The sequence below is a fragment of the Hemibagrus wyckioides genome, linkage group LG15, assembly GCF_019097595.1.
Source record: "Hemibagrus wyckioides isolate EC202008001 linkage group LG15, SWU_Hwy_1.0, whole genome shotgun sequence".
Taxonomy (NCBI): Eukaryota; Metazoa; Chordata; class Actinopteri; order Siluriformes; family Bagridae; genus Hemibagrus; species Hemibagrus wyckioides.
In genome coordinates this window covers 8709927-8727891 of record NC_080724.1, presented here as the reverse complement: position 1 = coordinate 8727891, position 17965 = coordinate 8709927, and the positions used below count along the sequence as shown (strand labels likewise).

The 17965-nt window shown below is 38.3% G+C and overlaps 1 protein-coding gene across 14 annotated transcripts; it reads left to right on the top strand.

Annotated features, from left to right (window-relative positions):
• Positions 1-660: 660 nt before the first annotated feature.
• tmem269 (transmembrane protein 269) lies at positions 661-17544 on the top strand. Of its 14 annotated transcripts, none has more exons than XM_058410622.1 (8): positions 663-943; positions 5557-5616; positions 8249-8334; positions 8603-12267; positions 12515-12612; positions 13450-13593; positions 14355-14555; positions 17007-17544. In XM_058410622.1, the coding sequence occupies exons 4-8, from the start codon at positions 12227-12229 to the stop codon at positions 17114-17116; spliced, it is 594 nt and encodes a 197-aa protein (XP_058266605.1). In that variant the 5' UTR covers positions 663-943; positions 5557-5616; positions 8249-8334; positions 8603-12226; the 3' UTR covers positions 17117-17544. The 14 variants fall into 14 exon arrangements, with proteins under 14 accessions (XP_058266592.1, XP_058266605.1, XP_058266600.1 ...); XM_058410623.1 differs by lacking the exons at positions 663-943; positions 8249-8334 and having other exon boundaries at positions 5595-5616; positions 8603-8652; positions 8814-8878; positions 12120-12267; XM_058410621.1 differs by lacking the exons at positions 663-943; positions 5557-5616 and having other exon boundaries at positions 5631-8334; positions 8603-8652; positions 8814-8878; positions 12120-12267.
• Positions 17545-17965: the final 421 nt, after the last annotated feature.

Sequence of the window (17965 nt, the reverse complement as noted above, 5' to 3'; positions counted from 1 at the left end):
GATCACTCCCCGAGAGTGCTCCTACTGTAATCTCAGCTCGTTACCTGTATAAAAGACGCCTGGGAGCCAGAAATCTTTCTGATTGATAGGGGATCAAATACTTATTTCACTCATTAAAATGCAAATCAATGTAGAACTTTTCTGAAATGCGTTTTTCTGGATTTTTTTGTTGTAATTCTGTCTCTCACTGTTCAAATACACCTACCATTAAAATTACAGACTGATCATTTCTTTGTCATTGGGCAAACGTACCAAATCAGCAGGGGATCAAATAATTTTTTAGCTCACTGTATAGAAATATATATATATATATATATATATATATATATCTCCAGATGTGAATTTAGATGAATTCCTGATTGCTCACTACTTTGGCATGTTTTCAGATAGCGGATATTTAATTACACTGATGTAATAAAGTGAAAAGGTTTAATACAGAGTGAATAATCCGTGTATAATTGTCTAATATGGACTGAATAAAGAAATTCATATTTATAAGTGATAAAATGCCTTATTTTAAATGAAGCGTCATGACGTTTGTTCAGCACTGCAGAAACAAACAGCTATGAAAATAGTCGAAATCTCGCCTCGGGGTTCGGTTTTTTGCGGGATTAGTTCTGAACTTCATCACTTGTCGTCCTACTTCGCTGTTAGAAAAATCTAGAACCAGCCCGGTCGTCATTTCCGGTGGAATATTCCAGCAAATAGTGGTCTAGCTTTAAAAAGTGTCGTGCTGAAATCGTGCATGCCATTGTCCGTGACAGGTGATGGGAGCAGAGCAAGTGACATAATTGACTCGTTTTTGGTCATCGAGGAAATAGTTGTAATAAAAAAAAGAGGGATATTTTTGGCTGAGTCCATTTGGAGACGCGACACTCAGCAGTGGTCATTATTTAAAAAAAAAAAAAAAAGTCTGACCGCATCCTTGCACTTATCCTTACCGGTAAGTTTTATAAAGAGAAACTTGAATTAAAATAATGTTAGTTTTGCTTTCTGTCTCTCTATCTCTCTCTTTCTGTAAATATATAAGTATAAATATAAATCACAATATTAGGTGCGTTCTAGTTATTTGGCTTGCTTTTTATGTGGCCACGGGTCATATAATAAGTAGGTGTGAGGAAATATGTAATTATGTGCATTGACAATAATGTTGTTGCGACTGTAAGTCTCCGAGGAGGCAGACAGACAGATAGACAGACAGACAGACAGAGTGGCAGATAGACAGGCAGATTTGGCGGCTGTGGTCCTGAGGAGAGAACCTTTAGCTGCATTCTCACCGCGTATACAAAATACTGCTTCTGTGTAACTTCATCCGCTCTTTATCCTCATGTGCAAATTGTTGAGCCGTTAAATCTGTTCTCAGGGTCATGCAACGTTAGGTCTGCACCGTGGTCAGTCATATTTTGATCTGACACAATGAAATACAGGGGAATAAGGGTTTGCTTTCCTTTCACGGAGGTGTTGCGCGGTCACACTTACGGCGAGAGCGGGACGCGAGACCTGAGCTCGCGCTCCGCACTCTGTTATGTAATAAAAACGGGGGAGCGCGCGCGCGCTGTGCCGGACGCGCCATCTTGTTCTTCAGCTGTTTGAGTCAAGTATAAAATTTAGCTTTAAAACACACACACACACACACACACACACACTGAGCAGGATCATTAAAAACACTGTAAGCTAACATTAAGACAAGACACTACAGGAGAGCAGGGTATATATATAAGTAAGTCATTGCACTGGATTACTGACATTACAAATATTTGTATTTTTTTTGTATTGCAACTTTTATTAAATGCCTTTCTTTATCCAATTTATTTATTTATTTTTTATTGCACACGTGCATATTTTATTTAAAAAAAAAAAAGCGTTTAGATGATTTTTCTGAGAAAGTCTGATTCACTATTTTTGTTGGAATATATAATTATAAAGTATAAGGTTGTAAGCATAAGGTTAGAATATAAGGTTATAAAGCTTAGTAAATATATCAAATTGCATGAATGAAGATCATTTTTAAAACACATTTTTGGTTCTGAACAAAGAGAAAAAAATAAATACATTTTTAACTGCACGTTTCCACCATGGTAAGAAACGACATAATAACACATAATGTAATAACACATTTATATCAGGAAACATGATTTTCAGGGGTGTAAGGCATAACAGGCTTGTGCAAAGTGCATAGAGCTTGGGTGCAAAGTCGCTAACTTTTAAATAACTTTCAGGTCACCATTGTATGAAAAACGATTAAGAAAAAGTATTTGCTTGGGTGTGGCATTTGTATAAAGAGCTTAAAGATGTAGATTTGACCGAAAATAAGAAAGAAAAATGATTGACATGATCAGAAACACAATCCTCTCCCCTGAGCTAATGTACTGACAGAAATTGATATTCTGATACATTATTATACTGTTGGAATCAACATCATAATATTGTCAGTAGAGAAAACTGTTAAAACTAACCTATTGCTTTATTACTTACTGATCTGATGAACAGTGTTTGCAATGTTTCAGTAATTATATTAACATCTATCTAAAAGTCAATCAAAGTGATTTGTTACATAACTATGTTTCCTGTCTGTTGCAAGAGATAACCCTTAGGTTAGAATTTTTATTTATTTTATTTTTTTCCCGCTTATCTAATCTGAGGAGCTGGTAAGTCATTTTGACATCTTGTGATACTGGAAACAATGTCTACAGGGTTAATATGTCATCCAATAAGATATTACAGCTTTATTCGTGAATATTCAAGATTCAAAGAACTTTATTAGGAATTTCCCCCTGGGATTAATAAAGTTCTTTGAATCTTGAATCTTGAATCTTGAATATTCACGAATAAAGCTGTAATCAGCAAGAAGGTCCTGGGTTTGAACAGACAAGGGCCTTACTGTGTGGAGTTTGCATGTTCTCCCCGTGCCTGTGTGGGTTTACTCCGGGTACTCCGGTTTCCTCCCACAGTCCAAAAACATGTACAGTATCTCACAAAAGTGAGTACACCCCTCACATTTTTGTAAATATTTTATTATATCTTTTCATGTGACAACACTGAAGAAATGACACTCTGCTATAATGTAAATTAGTGAGTGTACAGCCTGTATAACAGTGTAAATTTGCTGTCCCCTCAAAATAACTCAACACACAGCCATTAATCTCTAAACTGTTGGCAACAAAAGCCATGAGGTGCCATGTTGAAATTCCAGTGACCAGTATGAGAGGGTGTGAGAGCGATAACACCAAATTTAACACACCTGCTCCCCATTCACACTTGAGACCTTGTAACACTAACAAGTCACATGACACCGGGTAAATGGCTAATTGGGCCCAATTTGGACATTTCCACTTAGGGGTGTACTCACTTTTGTTGCCAACTGTTTAAACTGTTTAGGCTGTGTGTTAAGTTATTTTGAGGGGACAGCAAATTTACACTGTTATACGGGCTGTACACTCACTACTTTACATTGTAGCAGAGTGTCATTTCTTCAGTGTTGTCACATGAAAAGATATAATAAAATATTTACAAAAATTTGAGGGGTGCATTCACTTTTGTGAGATACTGTACATTAGGTTGATTGGTAATTCTAAAATTGCCCATAGGAGTGAGTGTGAGTGTGTGTGGTTGTCTGTCTACATGTGGCTCTGTGATGGACTGGCCTGTCCAGGGTGTACCCCTGCCTTTCGCCCAGTGTGCGCTGGGATAGGCTCCAGCAGATCCCTGTGACCCTAATTAGGAATAAAGTGGGTAAAGAAAATGGATGGATAGAAGGAAATTCATTGATAGATAGATAATTAGGACAAAATTGCTATGTCCCTAATTGACTCAGAGTCAGTGTCTAAATTCCCTGGCTACAATAATATTAATGTTGGGGTTTAAGTGCTAAGTGGTTGACAGCTTGCTAATCTTATCTAGTCCGTACATGAGACACACACTGAGTAGTTCGGAAACTGCTGATCTCCAAGGATCAGCTCCAAGGATCTCCAAGGATTTGTACAGACAACAATCTCTAGAATTTACAAGGATTGGTGCGAAAAACAAAAACTATCCAGTGGTTCAAACTAACAGAAGGCTACAGTATCTCAAATAAACACTCTTTACAACCAGGGTGAGCAGAAAAGCATCTCAAAATGCACAACACAGCAAACCTTGAGGTGGATGGGTTACAAGAGCGGAAGACTATATCGTGTTTCATATATAGATATGTGGACCTTAATATACAATATTTGGTTCATTTGTTGATTTTTTAATATCATTGTCTTCTTCTTATACTGGAACAGGGTCCGGTACCTCTCAGACTTGAAGAAATTATTTATATGACTCAAAAACCTTCTAATCGTGATAATAAAAGAATTTCAATCGTTTTTATGTTACCCTACTTTACATAAATACAGTTAGCTCACTTCTCTTATGACTAATTGGGAACTAGTAATCAAAGCATACTCATATTATCTATTCATGTATCAGGGATATGGTAAAGCTGAAAAAGTAGGAAAGGCAGCTGACATGTACACCTAAAATTATTCCTGGAATTAGCAAATTAGCCAGTTATGTAGCAGCATAATGGAGTGGACCGATGCATAGAATGATGCAGATACAGGTCAAGAGCTTCAGTAAATTTTCACGTCCAATATTGCAATGTGATCTCAGTGATCTTGGCATAGTTGTTGGGCTGGTTTGAGTATTTCAGAATCTCCTGGGATTTTCATGTATAACATTATGAATTGTGTAGAAAACATCCAGTGAGTGTAACAGAAAGACCTTGGTCAGAAGAGACACCTTGGTCAGTCTGGGCTGAGCTTACAGAAAGGCTATGGTAAATCTCGTAAGCACTCTTTTCAACCATGGCAAGCAGAAAAGCATCTCAGAACACACAACATGGTGAACCTTGATTTGGATGGGCTACAACAGCAAAAGACCTCATTGGGTTCCACTTTGATCAGTGAAGAACAGAAATCTGAAGTTCTACTGGCCACAGGATGACCAAAATTGGCCACTTGAAGATGGAAAATACCACCTGGTCTGATTAGTCTGGATTTCTGCCATGGCATGCAATGATGGATCATGCACATCTATGGACCCAACCTGTCTTGTGTCAGCAGTTTAGGCTGAGGTTGGTGTGGTGTAGTGCTGTGGGGAATGTTTTTATAATCCCTTAATACCAATCAAACATCATTTGGATGCCATGGTCTATGAGGGAATTGTTGATGACTAAATTCCAGCATTCTTATAATCTTATAATGGTACTTCCAGCATGAAAATATGCTATTGTCAATTCAACCTGGTTCCATGAACATGGCAATGAGTTTAGTGTACTTTAGTGAACCTGTGTAGAAACTAGTTGCCATGATAAAAGTAGCTTCTAGCGATTAATAACCATTAAGTCTTTTTAGTGGTGGGGTTATAAAGGGAGAAATAAATGATTTGGAATTGTAGGATTACATTGGACCTTTCTGCTTGGTTCACTTAACACATACATACATTAATGTTAAACGTATTACTGCCACCAGACCTGGAGATGCTGATCTGGTAAGAAATGTATAATAACACAAGTTATATGGTCTTTTTCAGGTGCTGTGCTGTGCATAGAGACCAAAGAGACCACCATGATCCTGCTAACTCCATCCTCTGGTATGGTTTCCATAAACTTTCCAATCTTTAAGTTAGATAGCATGTTCATTTCTATGTCAAATTCTATAGCAGTTGCTATTTTTGTGTTTGTTTGTGGTTTACTGCTATCAAAGGGATAGCGGGGTTGGGGGAGGGATATGGGCATGTAAAGCCATGTGCTGTGGACAGCTCCACCACATCTTTATGCTGTTTGTCTGTACAGAGGAGTTAAAGCCGTTTTGTGAGTATTTTAACCATGTTATGCATACATTTTTGCTATTTTGTTTTCAGTGTTTTCCAGAATATGTTGATAACAGGATTGTGTTTCACACTTACTCAGTGGTCAGTAGTGTAGTTCCAATGCAGTGATTGTTACCAGGAAACCATATCAGGCAACCTTCTAGAAATGCACATAAGGCTTAATCTGCCAAACCTAAGTATAACAGACAGAGGATCCATTTGCAGAGATGCTTTATCACAAAGTCATAGTGAAATCACAAACCAGTTCAATGGCACTGAGCAGGCAGTAGCCAGAATATGAGAGGTCACAGTAAAATTAGTTCAAAGGACAATCTGGAAAAGTAAACCAGGAGAGCATACAGAAGGTCAGTAGGATAACAAAGTTTAGACCTTACATAACCAGTGTTTGGGAAGACTTTGAAATAAATGAATGATATTGGAGTGTTCTATATGTGGGAGTTAGGAAGTGAATCAGAAATGTTTGCCATATTAAAACTCTGGGGACTGTGACCTTTGCTGGTTGGTTGGACTTGCTTTAAAGGACATTGCTTCTGATGCTCCTGAAGCCAAACCACCTCTCCTACCCCCGAGCCTGGGAGCAGGTTGGTCTGGACGGTCACAATGGACAGCTGGGTCTGGAATGTCATTTCCACTGACCCTGGATCATTCTTCAGGGCAGTACCCCTCCCAGTCTACAAGGTATAGCATGCAAGAGCCTAGTCACTTGTAGTTGAGTACCCTCTTCACAAGGTAAGCCAGACCACCCTCTCCTAGTCCATTCATTCCAGAAAAATGCCCTGAATCTGGGACTTCCAAAATGGTATTTTCACTTAGAGATTGCTGGTGAACAACCACACTGTTGCCACAACTGTATGCCAGGCATAGTTGTGGATGCAGCCTGTGTATCTTTTTAGTTTGAGACTGTCTTTGTCTTTGGACCTACTGTAGATTAACATATGTTGCTTCCCAGGTCTGTTCACACATTCTCAACAAATCATCAAGGATTTTTAACAGGATTTAGGTTTGGTTTACCAGACAATTCACCAGACCCTAATGCAGGTTGGTTCTACTAACAAGCATGTGAGGCCAGTTGAGGGGTTTGTGAAGCATTTCTGCTTGTACTCTGCCCAGGCTTGGTAACTGGAAACGTGTGATCTTTTTTGATTTTTTTCAAACATTTGTTTGTGGATGAAAGCTGGATGAATGACTGACATTGATGGTATGTTGCTGAGTGAACATTCTCAAGACGTGTGATGTCTCCACTGCCCTGTCAGAAACAATGCCCACTGGAATCCCATAATATCTAATGACCAGCCTAAACATAACTTCGGCAGATACTAATGCAGTATGGATTTTGGGAAGTGGTACCTAATTACCTTGTAATACTGGAAGATCAGTTATACCAGCAACATTGTGGAATAAGAATGGTTCCTGTTTTCCCAAACTGAGTATTCTTTGACACACTATTGTCCAAGGAGAACCACTGGAACTATGGTTACAAGGGAGATGGCCATCTGTATTCCAGGACACCCTTGCCCAATCCCACTTTTGAAATCATCTACGAAATAGTACCTTTTCTTGTGGCAGATCCTGATGAACTCCTCCATGAAGGCAGATATCTGCTAGAACTGTTGAGAAGCGATGGCTGAAATCAGATCCCAAATTTCTACGTAGTCCATGGTGTTAGCCAGGTCTTCTATATCAGATCAAGCTTAGACTGTGTGATGATCCATGCTCAATGGTGGTCAAATACAAAGTTCAAACATATGCATTAAAATCGCAAATTCAATTGACATTTACATTAATGCACAATCAGACAACTGAAAGCAGTATACCATGAAAGAAGGCAGAAGGTCAAACTTAGTATAAATAGTAACTAAGACAAGAATGAGTTCACACATCTGCAATGCTTCACAAGACTTCACACTGAATGAATGATCTGGATATGTTTATATACCGGGGAGTCAGAACATGAACCATACATGTTTGGCAAACATCTGGGACTCTGGTGACTGCAACCTCTTCTGGTGGGGAGGGGTAAGGTCCTTGACAAGTGTTACACTGCGACCCTGTATGTCTTGAACACCACCGAATTGGACGTGTCCTTTCATTTGTATGCAGATCAGCATGCAATTACTGATGTTTTATCTGTGCGTATGTCTTTTTTTTTTGCTCATTTTGGATTAAAATATGATTAAATAGTTACACTGTATTGCCTTTTCAAAGCCCCAATCAGGAATGTCTGGCCCAATAAGAACACAGTAGGACAGTAGTAGTACTTTCTTCAGCAAGTATAACATAATTAGTTAGTTTATTAGTTAAACACATTTAGTACTTATTGGGGCTTTGAAAGATTCCTAAAATGTTAAAATTTGTAAAACGGCTACCCGATATGATAAACATGATTTAACAGGCATCTCTGACACTGGCTTTACACACTCAAACGAAGGGAGGTAAAAGCAATACCAGCATCATCTGTTGCACTGTCACCTTTAAGCGGTGAGCCACTGAACATTTCCTTCTATACATAATAATAATTTGGCTGTATGTTATAATATGATGCATAAGCAATACATTATTGACTGTTTTCTAACTAAATTGTATTACTCTTGGGATACCACAGTTTATTACACGAACTCACCAATACATTTATCCGAGCAACTGAATTCACCAGTCAAAGCTGATATTAAATGATAGATGCACATGATATAGTTGTTTAAAACACATGCCATGTAGCCTGGCTAACATTTGTCCTGTTTCTCATTAGGCATCTTAGAACGACTGCAGTATTCACCAGCTCCACAGACAAAATGTGTTGTAAGTTTTAGCTGTACTTTAATCTAATCACTGGTCTGCTGAGGTCCGATCAAAGTTAAGAAAACACCAAGAACAATTGAAATTAAAAACGTTACATGCAGATTTTTGGTGAATGATGTGCTTTTGGCTTGTGCTGTGTCTGATTGGTTGTTTTCTTTCAGATGAAGAGTCGCTTGCATTCGACTGGCTTTGGAATCGCGTCAAGTTCAGGTTGCAAAACGCAATAGTAGGAACCCTGCATTAAACTTTTTTGATGTCTGTATAGCTGTTAGGTATATTTATATATTAAAAACAAGATTTTAGACAATTGTGTCACTTAGATTACATGTTCTCTATTGTCACACTTAAATCATTCACAGTTTATTGAACGAAAGCCATTTCTGCATGTGTCCTTGCATGCCTCCAGCCTACCCCATCTGATAAAAAAAATGACGTTATTGATAGGGAATAAAGTTGTGCTTCTTTTTCTCTTCACTGTTTTGTGTTGAAGGAAAATGGCAGATCAAATGTACATATGGATTCTGTTATGTTCTGATAATGAATAACGTGATAAACAACACTAGAGTCAGTTACCAGATCTCCAGACAGAGTTATTGATGATGGAGCTCTTCTTGACCAGACATACTTTATTGTAATATAGCCTTTTCTCTGCGGTTGTTATAGAGGTTTGGATACATTATCACAAGTCTTGGAAGGTCAAATAAAGTAACTGGTCAAGAAAAGTCCCATCTGTATTTACTGTTACTGTTTCTTATGATGTTTTAGGGTAAAAATATAACTTTAGCGCACATTTGAGGTTTCATACCAAACTGTACATTATGTCAATGTGTTTTTAATTGTATGCATGTGCTCCATTAAGCAAATATGATTATCCGGCCTACGAAGAACTCCATTTACATTTTATACCCACTGATTTGCTTAAGAACAAAGAACTCTTTGTATTTCTTCATTAAAAACCTTTGCAGCGTTTCAGTGGCACAAAGTCAGAGAGCGGTTTTAAGAGGCCAAGAAGAGCCCTGTTGTGTCTAATCTTCTTCCCCCCCTAAGCCATTTACAGTTACGATCCTCCTTTTTTGCCTGTTACGAGGACGGTGATCATGCAACGCTCTCAATCGTGCCATTTCTAAGCAGGGTGTACTGTAAAGCTTCAATTTTACACATTTATATGCATCACAACGAAATGTGCAGTGGGGTTGCCAAAGGATTTATCGCATGAAATGACAATTGACAGTTATAAAGACTGCTGGAATTAAGTGCTGTTAACAGGAGGCTGTGTGACCCAGATCAGTGGCTGTGCATAATTTATATCCATCAGTGGTGTTAATGTATTATTAATATTAGCTATCGAATAAGAACTGATTAGGATTATGACATGCAAAATTTAAGCAACTGCAAAATATGGAAAGATTTATTCATATTGCATTGTCAATGCATTATTGCTGATTTTTGATGTCCTTAAAACATTTGGTTTCTATAATCATCAGAGCAGTAAATACTATGAGGGGATAATAAGCATATTTGTATACTTGTGTCTTTTAAATATGTTGTTATTTAATAGACTTCCAGTGCATATATCCACTCCAGTTTTACACGATTTGCCTTTGAATTTGTTTGGAAATCTTCAGACACTATTTTTTTTTTTAAAAAATCATGGAACCCCAAGCAATCACCCCAGAATGCTCACATGATAAGGAAGGTCAGAGGGAAGCCAGGAGGCTCTCGAAAAGAGTTGCAGGATGACCTGAAAGCAGCAGGATTAACAGTTCCACAGAGCTACAATAAGCGATCATCGGCACCGTTCTCATCTCTTCCTACACACCACACAAAACTCCTCTGCAAAAAAGCTTTTAGGCAAATCAGAACATCTTTTTGAACAGGAAACTCAACTGAAACTTAAACAGAACAACAATTTATCTCATCATGTTTGGAGAAAAAAGGGCAACATCGAAGTATAGAGCTGCTTTTCTGCACACAGTACTGGGGCAGGACCCATCACTGAAGGGAGCATGAACGGAGCGATGTAATAGGATATAATAGAGCAGGATTTTATTTTATCAGCCAAGCAACTGAATCTGGAATGAAGATGACCCAGCCAAAATAGCCTACACCAACCTCTGACTTTAATCCCGGTGCAAATTTTTTTAGAGAATTTTTGAGGTAACATCTTTGATTTGCTAAGACGAGTGAACCACATTTGAGCCACAACTCTCCATATGGCTAATCACTTCTTAACGTGGAGATTTTTTAATTGACATCAACCTTCATTACAGAAAAATATTAATGTTGGTCATTTTGGAATCTACTTATTGGTTCGCATTTAAAGTCCAAAAGGCTTTATGTGTGTACATTCAAAGTGGATATATGCACTGGAAGGATATTAAATAACAAAAACGTTTCTATCGTAATACGCTATTATAATATTACATGTCTTAATTCTCCTCATTGGGCAGCTTTCATTGGCTGAATTTTATTGTTGACATGGTTGTTACAAAAAATGCATTCTAACAAATTCTCTCTCTCTTTTTCAGTTTTATATTCGCCGTTATGACTGTGAGATTAGTTGTGTTCAGAAGACCAAGCCTTAATATTTCAAAATGTGTAGTACGCCACAGCACTGTGAAAATCTCCCTTCTTGACCTGTCAAGAATTTGTTGATGACTTTTCTATAACAGTGCAGCAGTGGTGCCTTGAAATGATAGCATATTAATGCGCTGGTTCTAATCCTACATTGTTTCTACAGATAAAAAAATATAAGCAAAGGAGTATAACAATTTTTGTCGTGCTGTTATTGGAAAACAATCAACTTTGTGGTTTAACTGTTTTTTTTTTTCAGACAGTACCATATGATTCCAAGATGTTGTTTACGATTAAACCAGATGCTCAATGACTCTAGCGATCAATTCAGGATGTCTAGCACTTTCTTTCCTTTTTTTAATGACCTGCTCATTTGACTTCATGGTTTGTGCTTTTTATTTTTTGTTTTGTTACACCTACCTTGCTCTTTAAACAGCTTTATTTTCTTTAAATATGATTTGTCAATGAAACAACTCCTTATTTTCTGATGCTTTATGCATGACTAGCTGTGATTTTCATTTCTATGTAGCTAATATTATGTGTATATTGTACGTAAATGGAATGTTACGGACTGATCATTTTCTCTTTATGACAAGAGCTCTATATTTCTGCAGGAGAACGAAAGCACATTTTGTTGTTCCAACAAAACAGCACCTTTATTTTCTTTGGGAAACATTTGTGGAGATTGTTGTAGGGATGTGAAAACAGGTCAAAGCTTTAGATAGATAAATGTAACTATTTCTGGGTATATATGTGTGCATTGTTTAAATTATATCCAGTGATGACCTGGGATCAGCTTAGCGATTGACTTTGCACCTTTATACTGTAAGCTCATCGCATAGCAGTGTCAAAACAACAGCCGCTGTGTAATCATTACCCCTGTTTGGTCTCAGGCTTTTTCCAGAGCACCAGCAAACTGTTCCTAAGCGAACGGGCCAGTTGGGTCCAGCTCAAAGAGTTCGCTCGCAAAAATGCAGCCAATGCCCTGTCTGTTGCCAACATGGTCATGGGGATGGCCTCCATTCTCAGCAGTCTCAATGGGTGAGGTGCTTTTAAACTAAAGTTGAAGCAAAACTGATACTGAGCAATGTTATATAATACTATTATTAGTACTAATGTCTACACTGAGTATAGACCTTTGTTCACTGAGCGTTGTATAATATAATTTACAAGAGGATTTAGTACTCCCAAATAGTTCAATTTGCTTCCATATATTTTTATTTATTTAGCTGTTGTGTCCTGACACAATCTGTGCTGCATTTTCACCTCGAAATCTTTCTCTACATAGGCACCATTATGCTGCATGTTGGCTGGTGCTGATTGGTTACCTGCTGGATTTGGCAGATGGTGCGGTTGCCAGGCAACTGAACGCTTGCTCAGCACTGGGTGAGTGGACTGTGCTTTAAGGACTGGTTAGAAGTTGTAGCAAAACTCAAGCTAAAGCAGAAAATAGTTGTCTACTTCTACTTTCTTATACTTGCTGGATTTTTAGTAATTATTAGCCACTGACTTGTCCCTTTGTCAGTAACTGAATACCTCCTTTAAAAACAAGCATTTTTTTTTTGTTTGCTCATACTTATTGTCATACTTTGTCAGCCTAAACAACCCCTGCAAATCCCCACCCTGTGTGATTGTGATCACGTTTGCACAGATGCCTGAAATAACTCGGTGCTGCTCTCACAGTATTTGCCCTTTTCGGATGCTTTATTATCTCAGCTGAGGTGTTGTATGTTGTATTGCCCTCTTCCAACTTCCCTTGTTTGCCAAATGAACAATCACTTACATATTAGGCTGCCTAATTCTGCAGGCTCTGGCTCCAATTGTCCCCTTTATCCCAGGCCCTTTGGCCTGCCAGCATATCTAACATTGCTGAAATGGTTGACCTTGAGATTGGAATCCCAGTGCACTCATGTGACAGTGTCCAAAACATGCCCTAAACCAAATGGTGCCAAATGCTGTGAGACGGACATGTAAATTTGCTAAAACCTGATGCCTCCGAACAGTCTTCAATCTCAGAGGCACTGAGGTGAAATTACACCGTCAAATATTACAGTCGAGAGGATTAATGACTGGTTGCTGTCAGTCCTTGCCAAAGCACCTGTTATTCTTGTCAATCCTTTTTATCGTTGGAATGAAAACAGAATTAAAATAGCCATGCTAGCACAGTGAGGAAAGAAGATTGCTATGCAGTCATCTGTGATTCCTGTTTTCACTGTGTTTCAGGAGCCAAACTGGATGATTTTGCTGATTTCACAACTTTTGGTATAGCGACTTCGTTGCTTTTAAGGACCCCCAACATCCTGGACAATGTCCTCTGCATGTGCTACATGCTGTCTGTGTTTATTCGACTTTGTTTCTTCTCCAGTGGTGAGGAAACTTGACATTTCCTGCCATTTCTTAGCTAATTGTTTCTGAATTTGAATGAATAACAGCACAGGACATCATTCCCTTTCAAATTCCCCTGAATGTTTTCAGATCTAAGACTTTCTTAGACTTTTTAAGATTTTCTTCATACGTATGCATAAATGCTGATAAATGCCCATCACCCATGCGTTACCAAGTGCATTCAAGGCACTGATTTGCAGTTAATGATGACCGCAAAACTCCATGAAGGACAATATTCACATGCCCTACATATGGCATTCAAAAAGTAAAAATAAAAATAACAAAAAGTGTAACAAAATTGTGAAAGGGTACATTCTTTGTGCACTTCACCCACTGTAGTGCATCAGCTACCATAGACACAATCACTTCCTGCTTTAATAGGCAGCAATACAGTACATTTTCCCTGTGTAATCTGTATATAAAAGTGCAGTAACTCATCGACAGTTATACAGTCTGAAGCTGATTGATCGAATTTCATAATAGAGAATTTCTTTTTCCACCACCTCAGAAATTCCAGTTGGATATATACAGTATATATACAGTACATTTGCCTGAGAATGATTTACAAATAAATTCACTTGTGTCCAGCTTGATAAATTTCACATGGTAGAATTTCATGCAGTCGGTGACAAATATTCCATAACAGTATATTACCATAATATGAAACTCATCCAAACCAGACAAAGATTGAATGTACTGTGACTTTAATATGAAATTCATGTGAATTACCTTATCATTTGCAGGCATTCCTTTCATGTATCGTGGCCTGCCGTGCATCTACTCTTCCGCAATTCTCGCCTGCCTGTCTCTCCTCACTGGAGGGAACATGGCTGTTCTCCGGCTCACTGCTCTGGCCATGATCGTCTTCATGGGCAGCCATACTCTTTACCCTCATGACCGGGTGCTGGAGTCACAGGCCTGGAAAAAGGTGGTCTATGCTGGAGGTACAAATGCTCAAATTCTATTTTTTTCCCACCTTTTTCTTTAATAAGACATGAATTCAAATTGCACTCATGTAGAATTTTTTTAGACCGTCATGTAAAATTACATGATATTACATTCTCAAAATATACACCATAATTTAAGGATCATCTAAAGTTTCATGTATTGTATACACCGATCAGGCATAACATCATGACCACCTGCCTAATATTGTGTTGGCCCCCCTTTAGCTGCCAAAACAGCCCTGACCCCTCATACACTGTGTATTCTGACACCTTTCTAACAGAAACAGCATTAACTTCTTCAGCAATTTGAGCAACAGTAGCTCGTCTGTTGGATCGGATCACACGGGCCAGCCTTTGCCGCCTATGACCCTGTCACCGGTTCACCACTGTTCCTTCCTTTGACCACTTTTGATAGATACTGAACTGCAACTGGATGCTCTGATCCAGTGGTCTACCCATCACAATTTGGCCCTTGTCAAACTGGCTCCAATCCTTTCCCTTGCCCATTTTTCCTGCTTCTAACACATCACCTTTGAGGACAAAATGTTCACTTGCTGCCTAATATATCCCACCCACTAACAGGTGCCATGATGAGGAGATCATCAGTGTTATTCACTTCACCTGTTACTGCTCATAATGTTTTGCCAGATCGGTGTATATCCATGGTTCTCACCCTGGTGGAAATCAAGCCACTGTTATCAGTTACTGTATTTATTATTGACCTCTTTTTCCCTGAATTCACACTGGATGTGTCACTGAGCATTGCATCAAGGGTCATGCAAAAGCCAGCAGTATGTTTTGAAGGAGAGATTAACTGTTTAATGAATATTGAAACAATGGAATAAGTCTAGTACATGAGATCCTAGAAATCTCTTCCAATAACCCACCCTCTCACTTCTGTTTACTAATTACACTTACCTGTTGCTTATTACTTTGCTAGCATCCTGTATAAATGTCCCTCACAAAGCTGAACAGGAATATTTAACAGGATATAAGAACACAATGAGGAAATCTGCTTGAATCTGGACCATAATAGGTGCCGAGCTAAATGTTTTTGCCAAATAGTCCTGAAGAGGGCGCTAAAACAACTACTAATGACTATATATGGGTGGACTTAACCCATTACATAACGGGTGAAAAAGTAAAGCCAAAATGTCTCTAAAGCCCTCTATTGGCTGGATAATGTGCTATTTTTAAGTGAACCTTTTAAGCCGACCTTATTTAAAGTTATGTCTTAGCAACTTATTTTTGAGGATAGTGTTTATTTTTTTTACAAGCAGCCGACTTCCCTCCTTTTCCCACCATATTTTCCTTATGCTAAATACATTTTATACAGGTTAAGGTTAATGAGGTGATGGAGTTTTGGTCATCTTGGACAGATGTGTTGTTCAGATCAACACAAAACAGTGCCACAAAACAAGGCATCTAACAAAGCTCATAACTGTTTACTACTGACTGTATGATATATATATAGTTGAAGCAGCTTGGTAAGGTTAGCCAGTCACTCCTTGAAACAAATCCACTGACAGAACGAGTGGTGCATAAAGGAACATGCTCTCCATCAGACAGGTAACTTACTGAAGGTCACAAAACTACATGAAAATTCAAAACAGTTCATTTTGAATGTAAATGTTAACTGCTGTTTACCAGTTTACTGTATATTCAGACTGTATTTTACATTATCAGCTTATACTTTGATTAACATAATGGACTCAGTTAGGCATGACTCAAAGCTTGAGAATCTTTTGCTGAAAATAGATTAATATTTGCATATTAATTCATTCATTCATTAATAATGTTGTACTTTGAGCTAGTGTTCAGTGCATCCTAAGTCACACTTCAGGTAGTATCTTCCAGCATGAAGAACAAACACTACGAGCAGGTGTGATGAGGACTGACTGTGCAGTGTTTACCGCTCATGCTCTGGCTCCGATTCTGCCCCGATGCACAATTCAACCCAATTTAGGGCTTGAAAACTGCACAATTTGACCCCATCATTGACTTCATGTTGGCTCCAGATGGCACACAATGTAATCCCTTGTAAAGGGTTTCTATGGAGTTTCTGCTTGAGTTTCTGCTTCTTGGAGTGTAAAACAAGGGCAGCGCCACATGCGATGCTTGATGCCATGTCCCTGGTGTGAACTAGCCTTCACTCTGTTTGACTGGTCTCTTGAATTGAATGTGATCCTTCAAGAGACCAGTCAAATAACAAAAAAACGAGGAAGTCTATAAACTATGTCAACTTGGACACAAGTTCTGTTGGTGGAAGATTCAGGAATGAAAACCTCTATAGCTCATGGCAATAAGCAAAATATTAATTCATTAACTCTTATAATGAATAGCATGTGTACTGAGGGGATTCATTGATAGCCTGATATACATAACAACTATATCCAGCTAAAAGTAGGCGTATTGCTATATAACACTTATTGTTTGTCGTTCCTCCAGGTATTATTATGGTCTTCTGCTCTTCATTCCCTCCTGTGTGTCTGTACTATCTGCTATGGTCAGTGTCCTACATTTTGTTCCCAATGTCCCTATGGAGCTGTAAAGTGTAACTGGCTACGAAGTGTTATCCATACACTCCAGGCTGGAAGAAAGCCCATGTGGCCCAACAGAAGCATCTGCTCTTTGCTGCCTTGGAGTATCAAACCCTGCTCAATCCCAGAAACTCTGGACATTGTATGCTGTATTTTTTTTTTTTATTGGTGACGTGATGAACTTTGGGTTGCAGTGATGAAATCTGCCTGATCTACAGGACTGATCAGTTTGTTTTTTAAAAAAAAAAAAGGAAGTTTGACTGCAAAATACTTTTCTATTTGGGTGAACTGTGAACCGTGTGTTGCGTTCACGGAGGTTTCAGATGTGCGTCGCTCTTGAAATTTCAAGGGTAACAAGGATTCCATTGCAGCTGCTGTGGAGTGATGTTATTTTGGTGAATGTTATTCATGGGGGAAAAAAATAGATGAAGATTTGAAGAGAACAACGTCTTGTATATATGTACCATAATCAGTATTTTCATATCAGTAGATAATATATTTTATTAAAAGGGAATTAAAAACAGAAGCTAAAGCGCGAGTGTTTTAAAAATTAAAAAAATACGACCAGTTAAAAAATGATGTATTTTAGTATTCAAGGGGAGCAAGCTGGCATTTGATTCAAATGATTTTTACTGCCAGTGCCTCTTGGTCTGCTTTGTGACAGGCAGCCATGCATAATAAAAGCCACTACAGTATGATGAAGGTTAATGCTTGAATAACTTCATTCATTTAATTTTTGGATTAAATATGATTTTTTTAATTTTTTTAATGTACATCCTTCAACCGTGACAGAGACCAATTTGTGCAGCACAAAATGCACAATCTTTTGAATTCTGGGAATTTGAGATTGTGGGCCTGTGAAGTGAG

What these genes read in the sequence shown, in the direction of transcription:
- tmem269 (XM_058410609.1), top strand. Translation starts at nt 5,592, where the DNA reads ATGATCCTGCTAACTCCATCCTCTG. An exon ending in ATTCTCAGCAGTCTCAATGG is followed by an intron (nt 12,268 to 12,514) that starts GTGAGGTGCTTT and finishes TTCTCTACATAG; the next exon opens with GCACCATTATGCTGCATGTT. An exon ending in ACTTTGTTTCTTCTCCAGTG is followed by an intron (nt 13,594 to 14,354) that starts GTGAGGAAACTT and finishes TATCATTTGCAG; the next exon opens with GCATTCCTTTCATGTATCGT.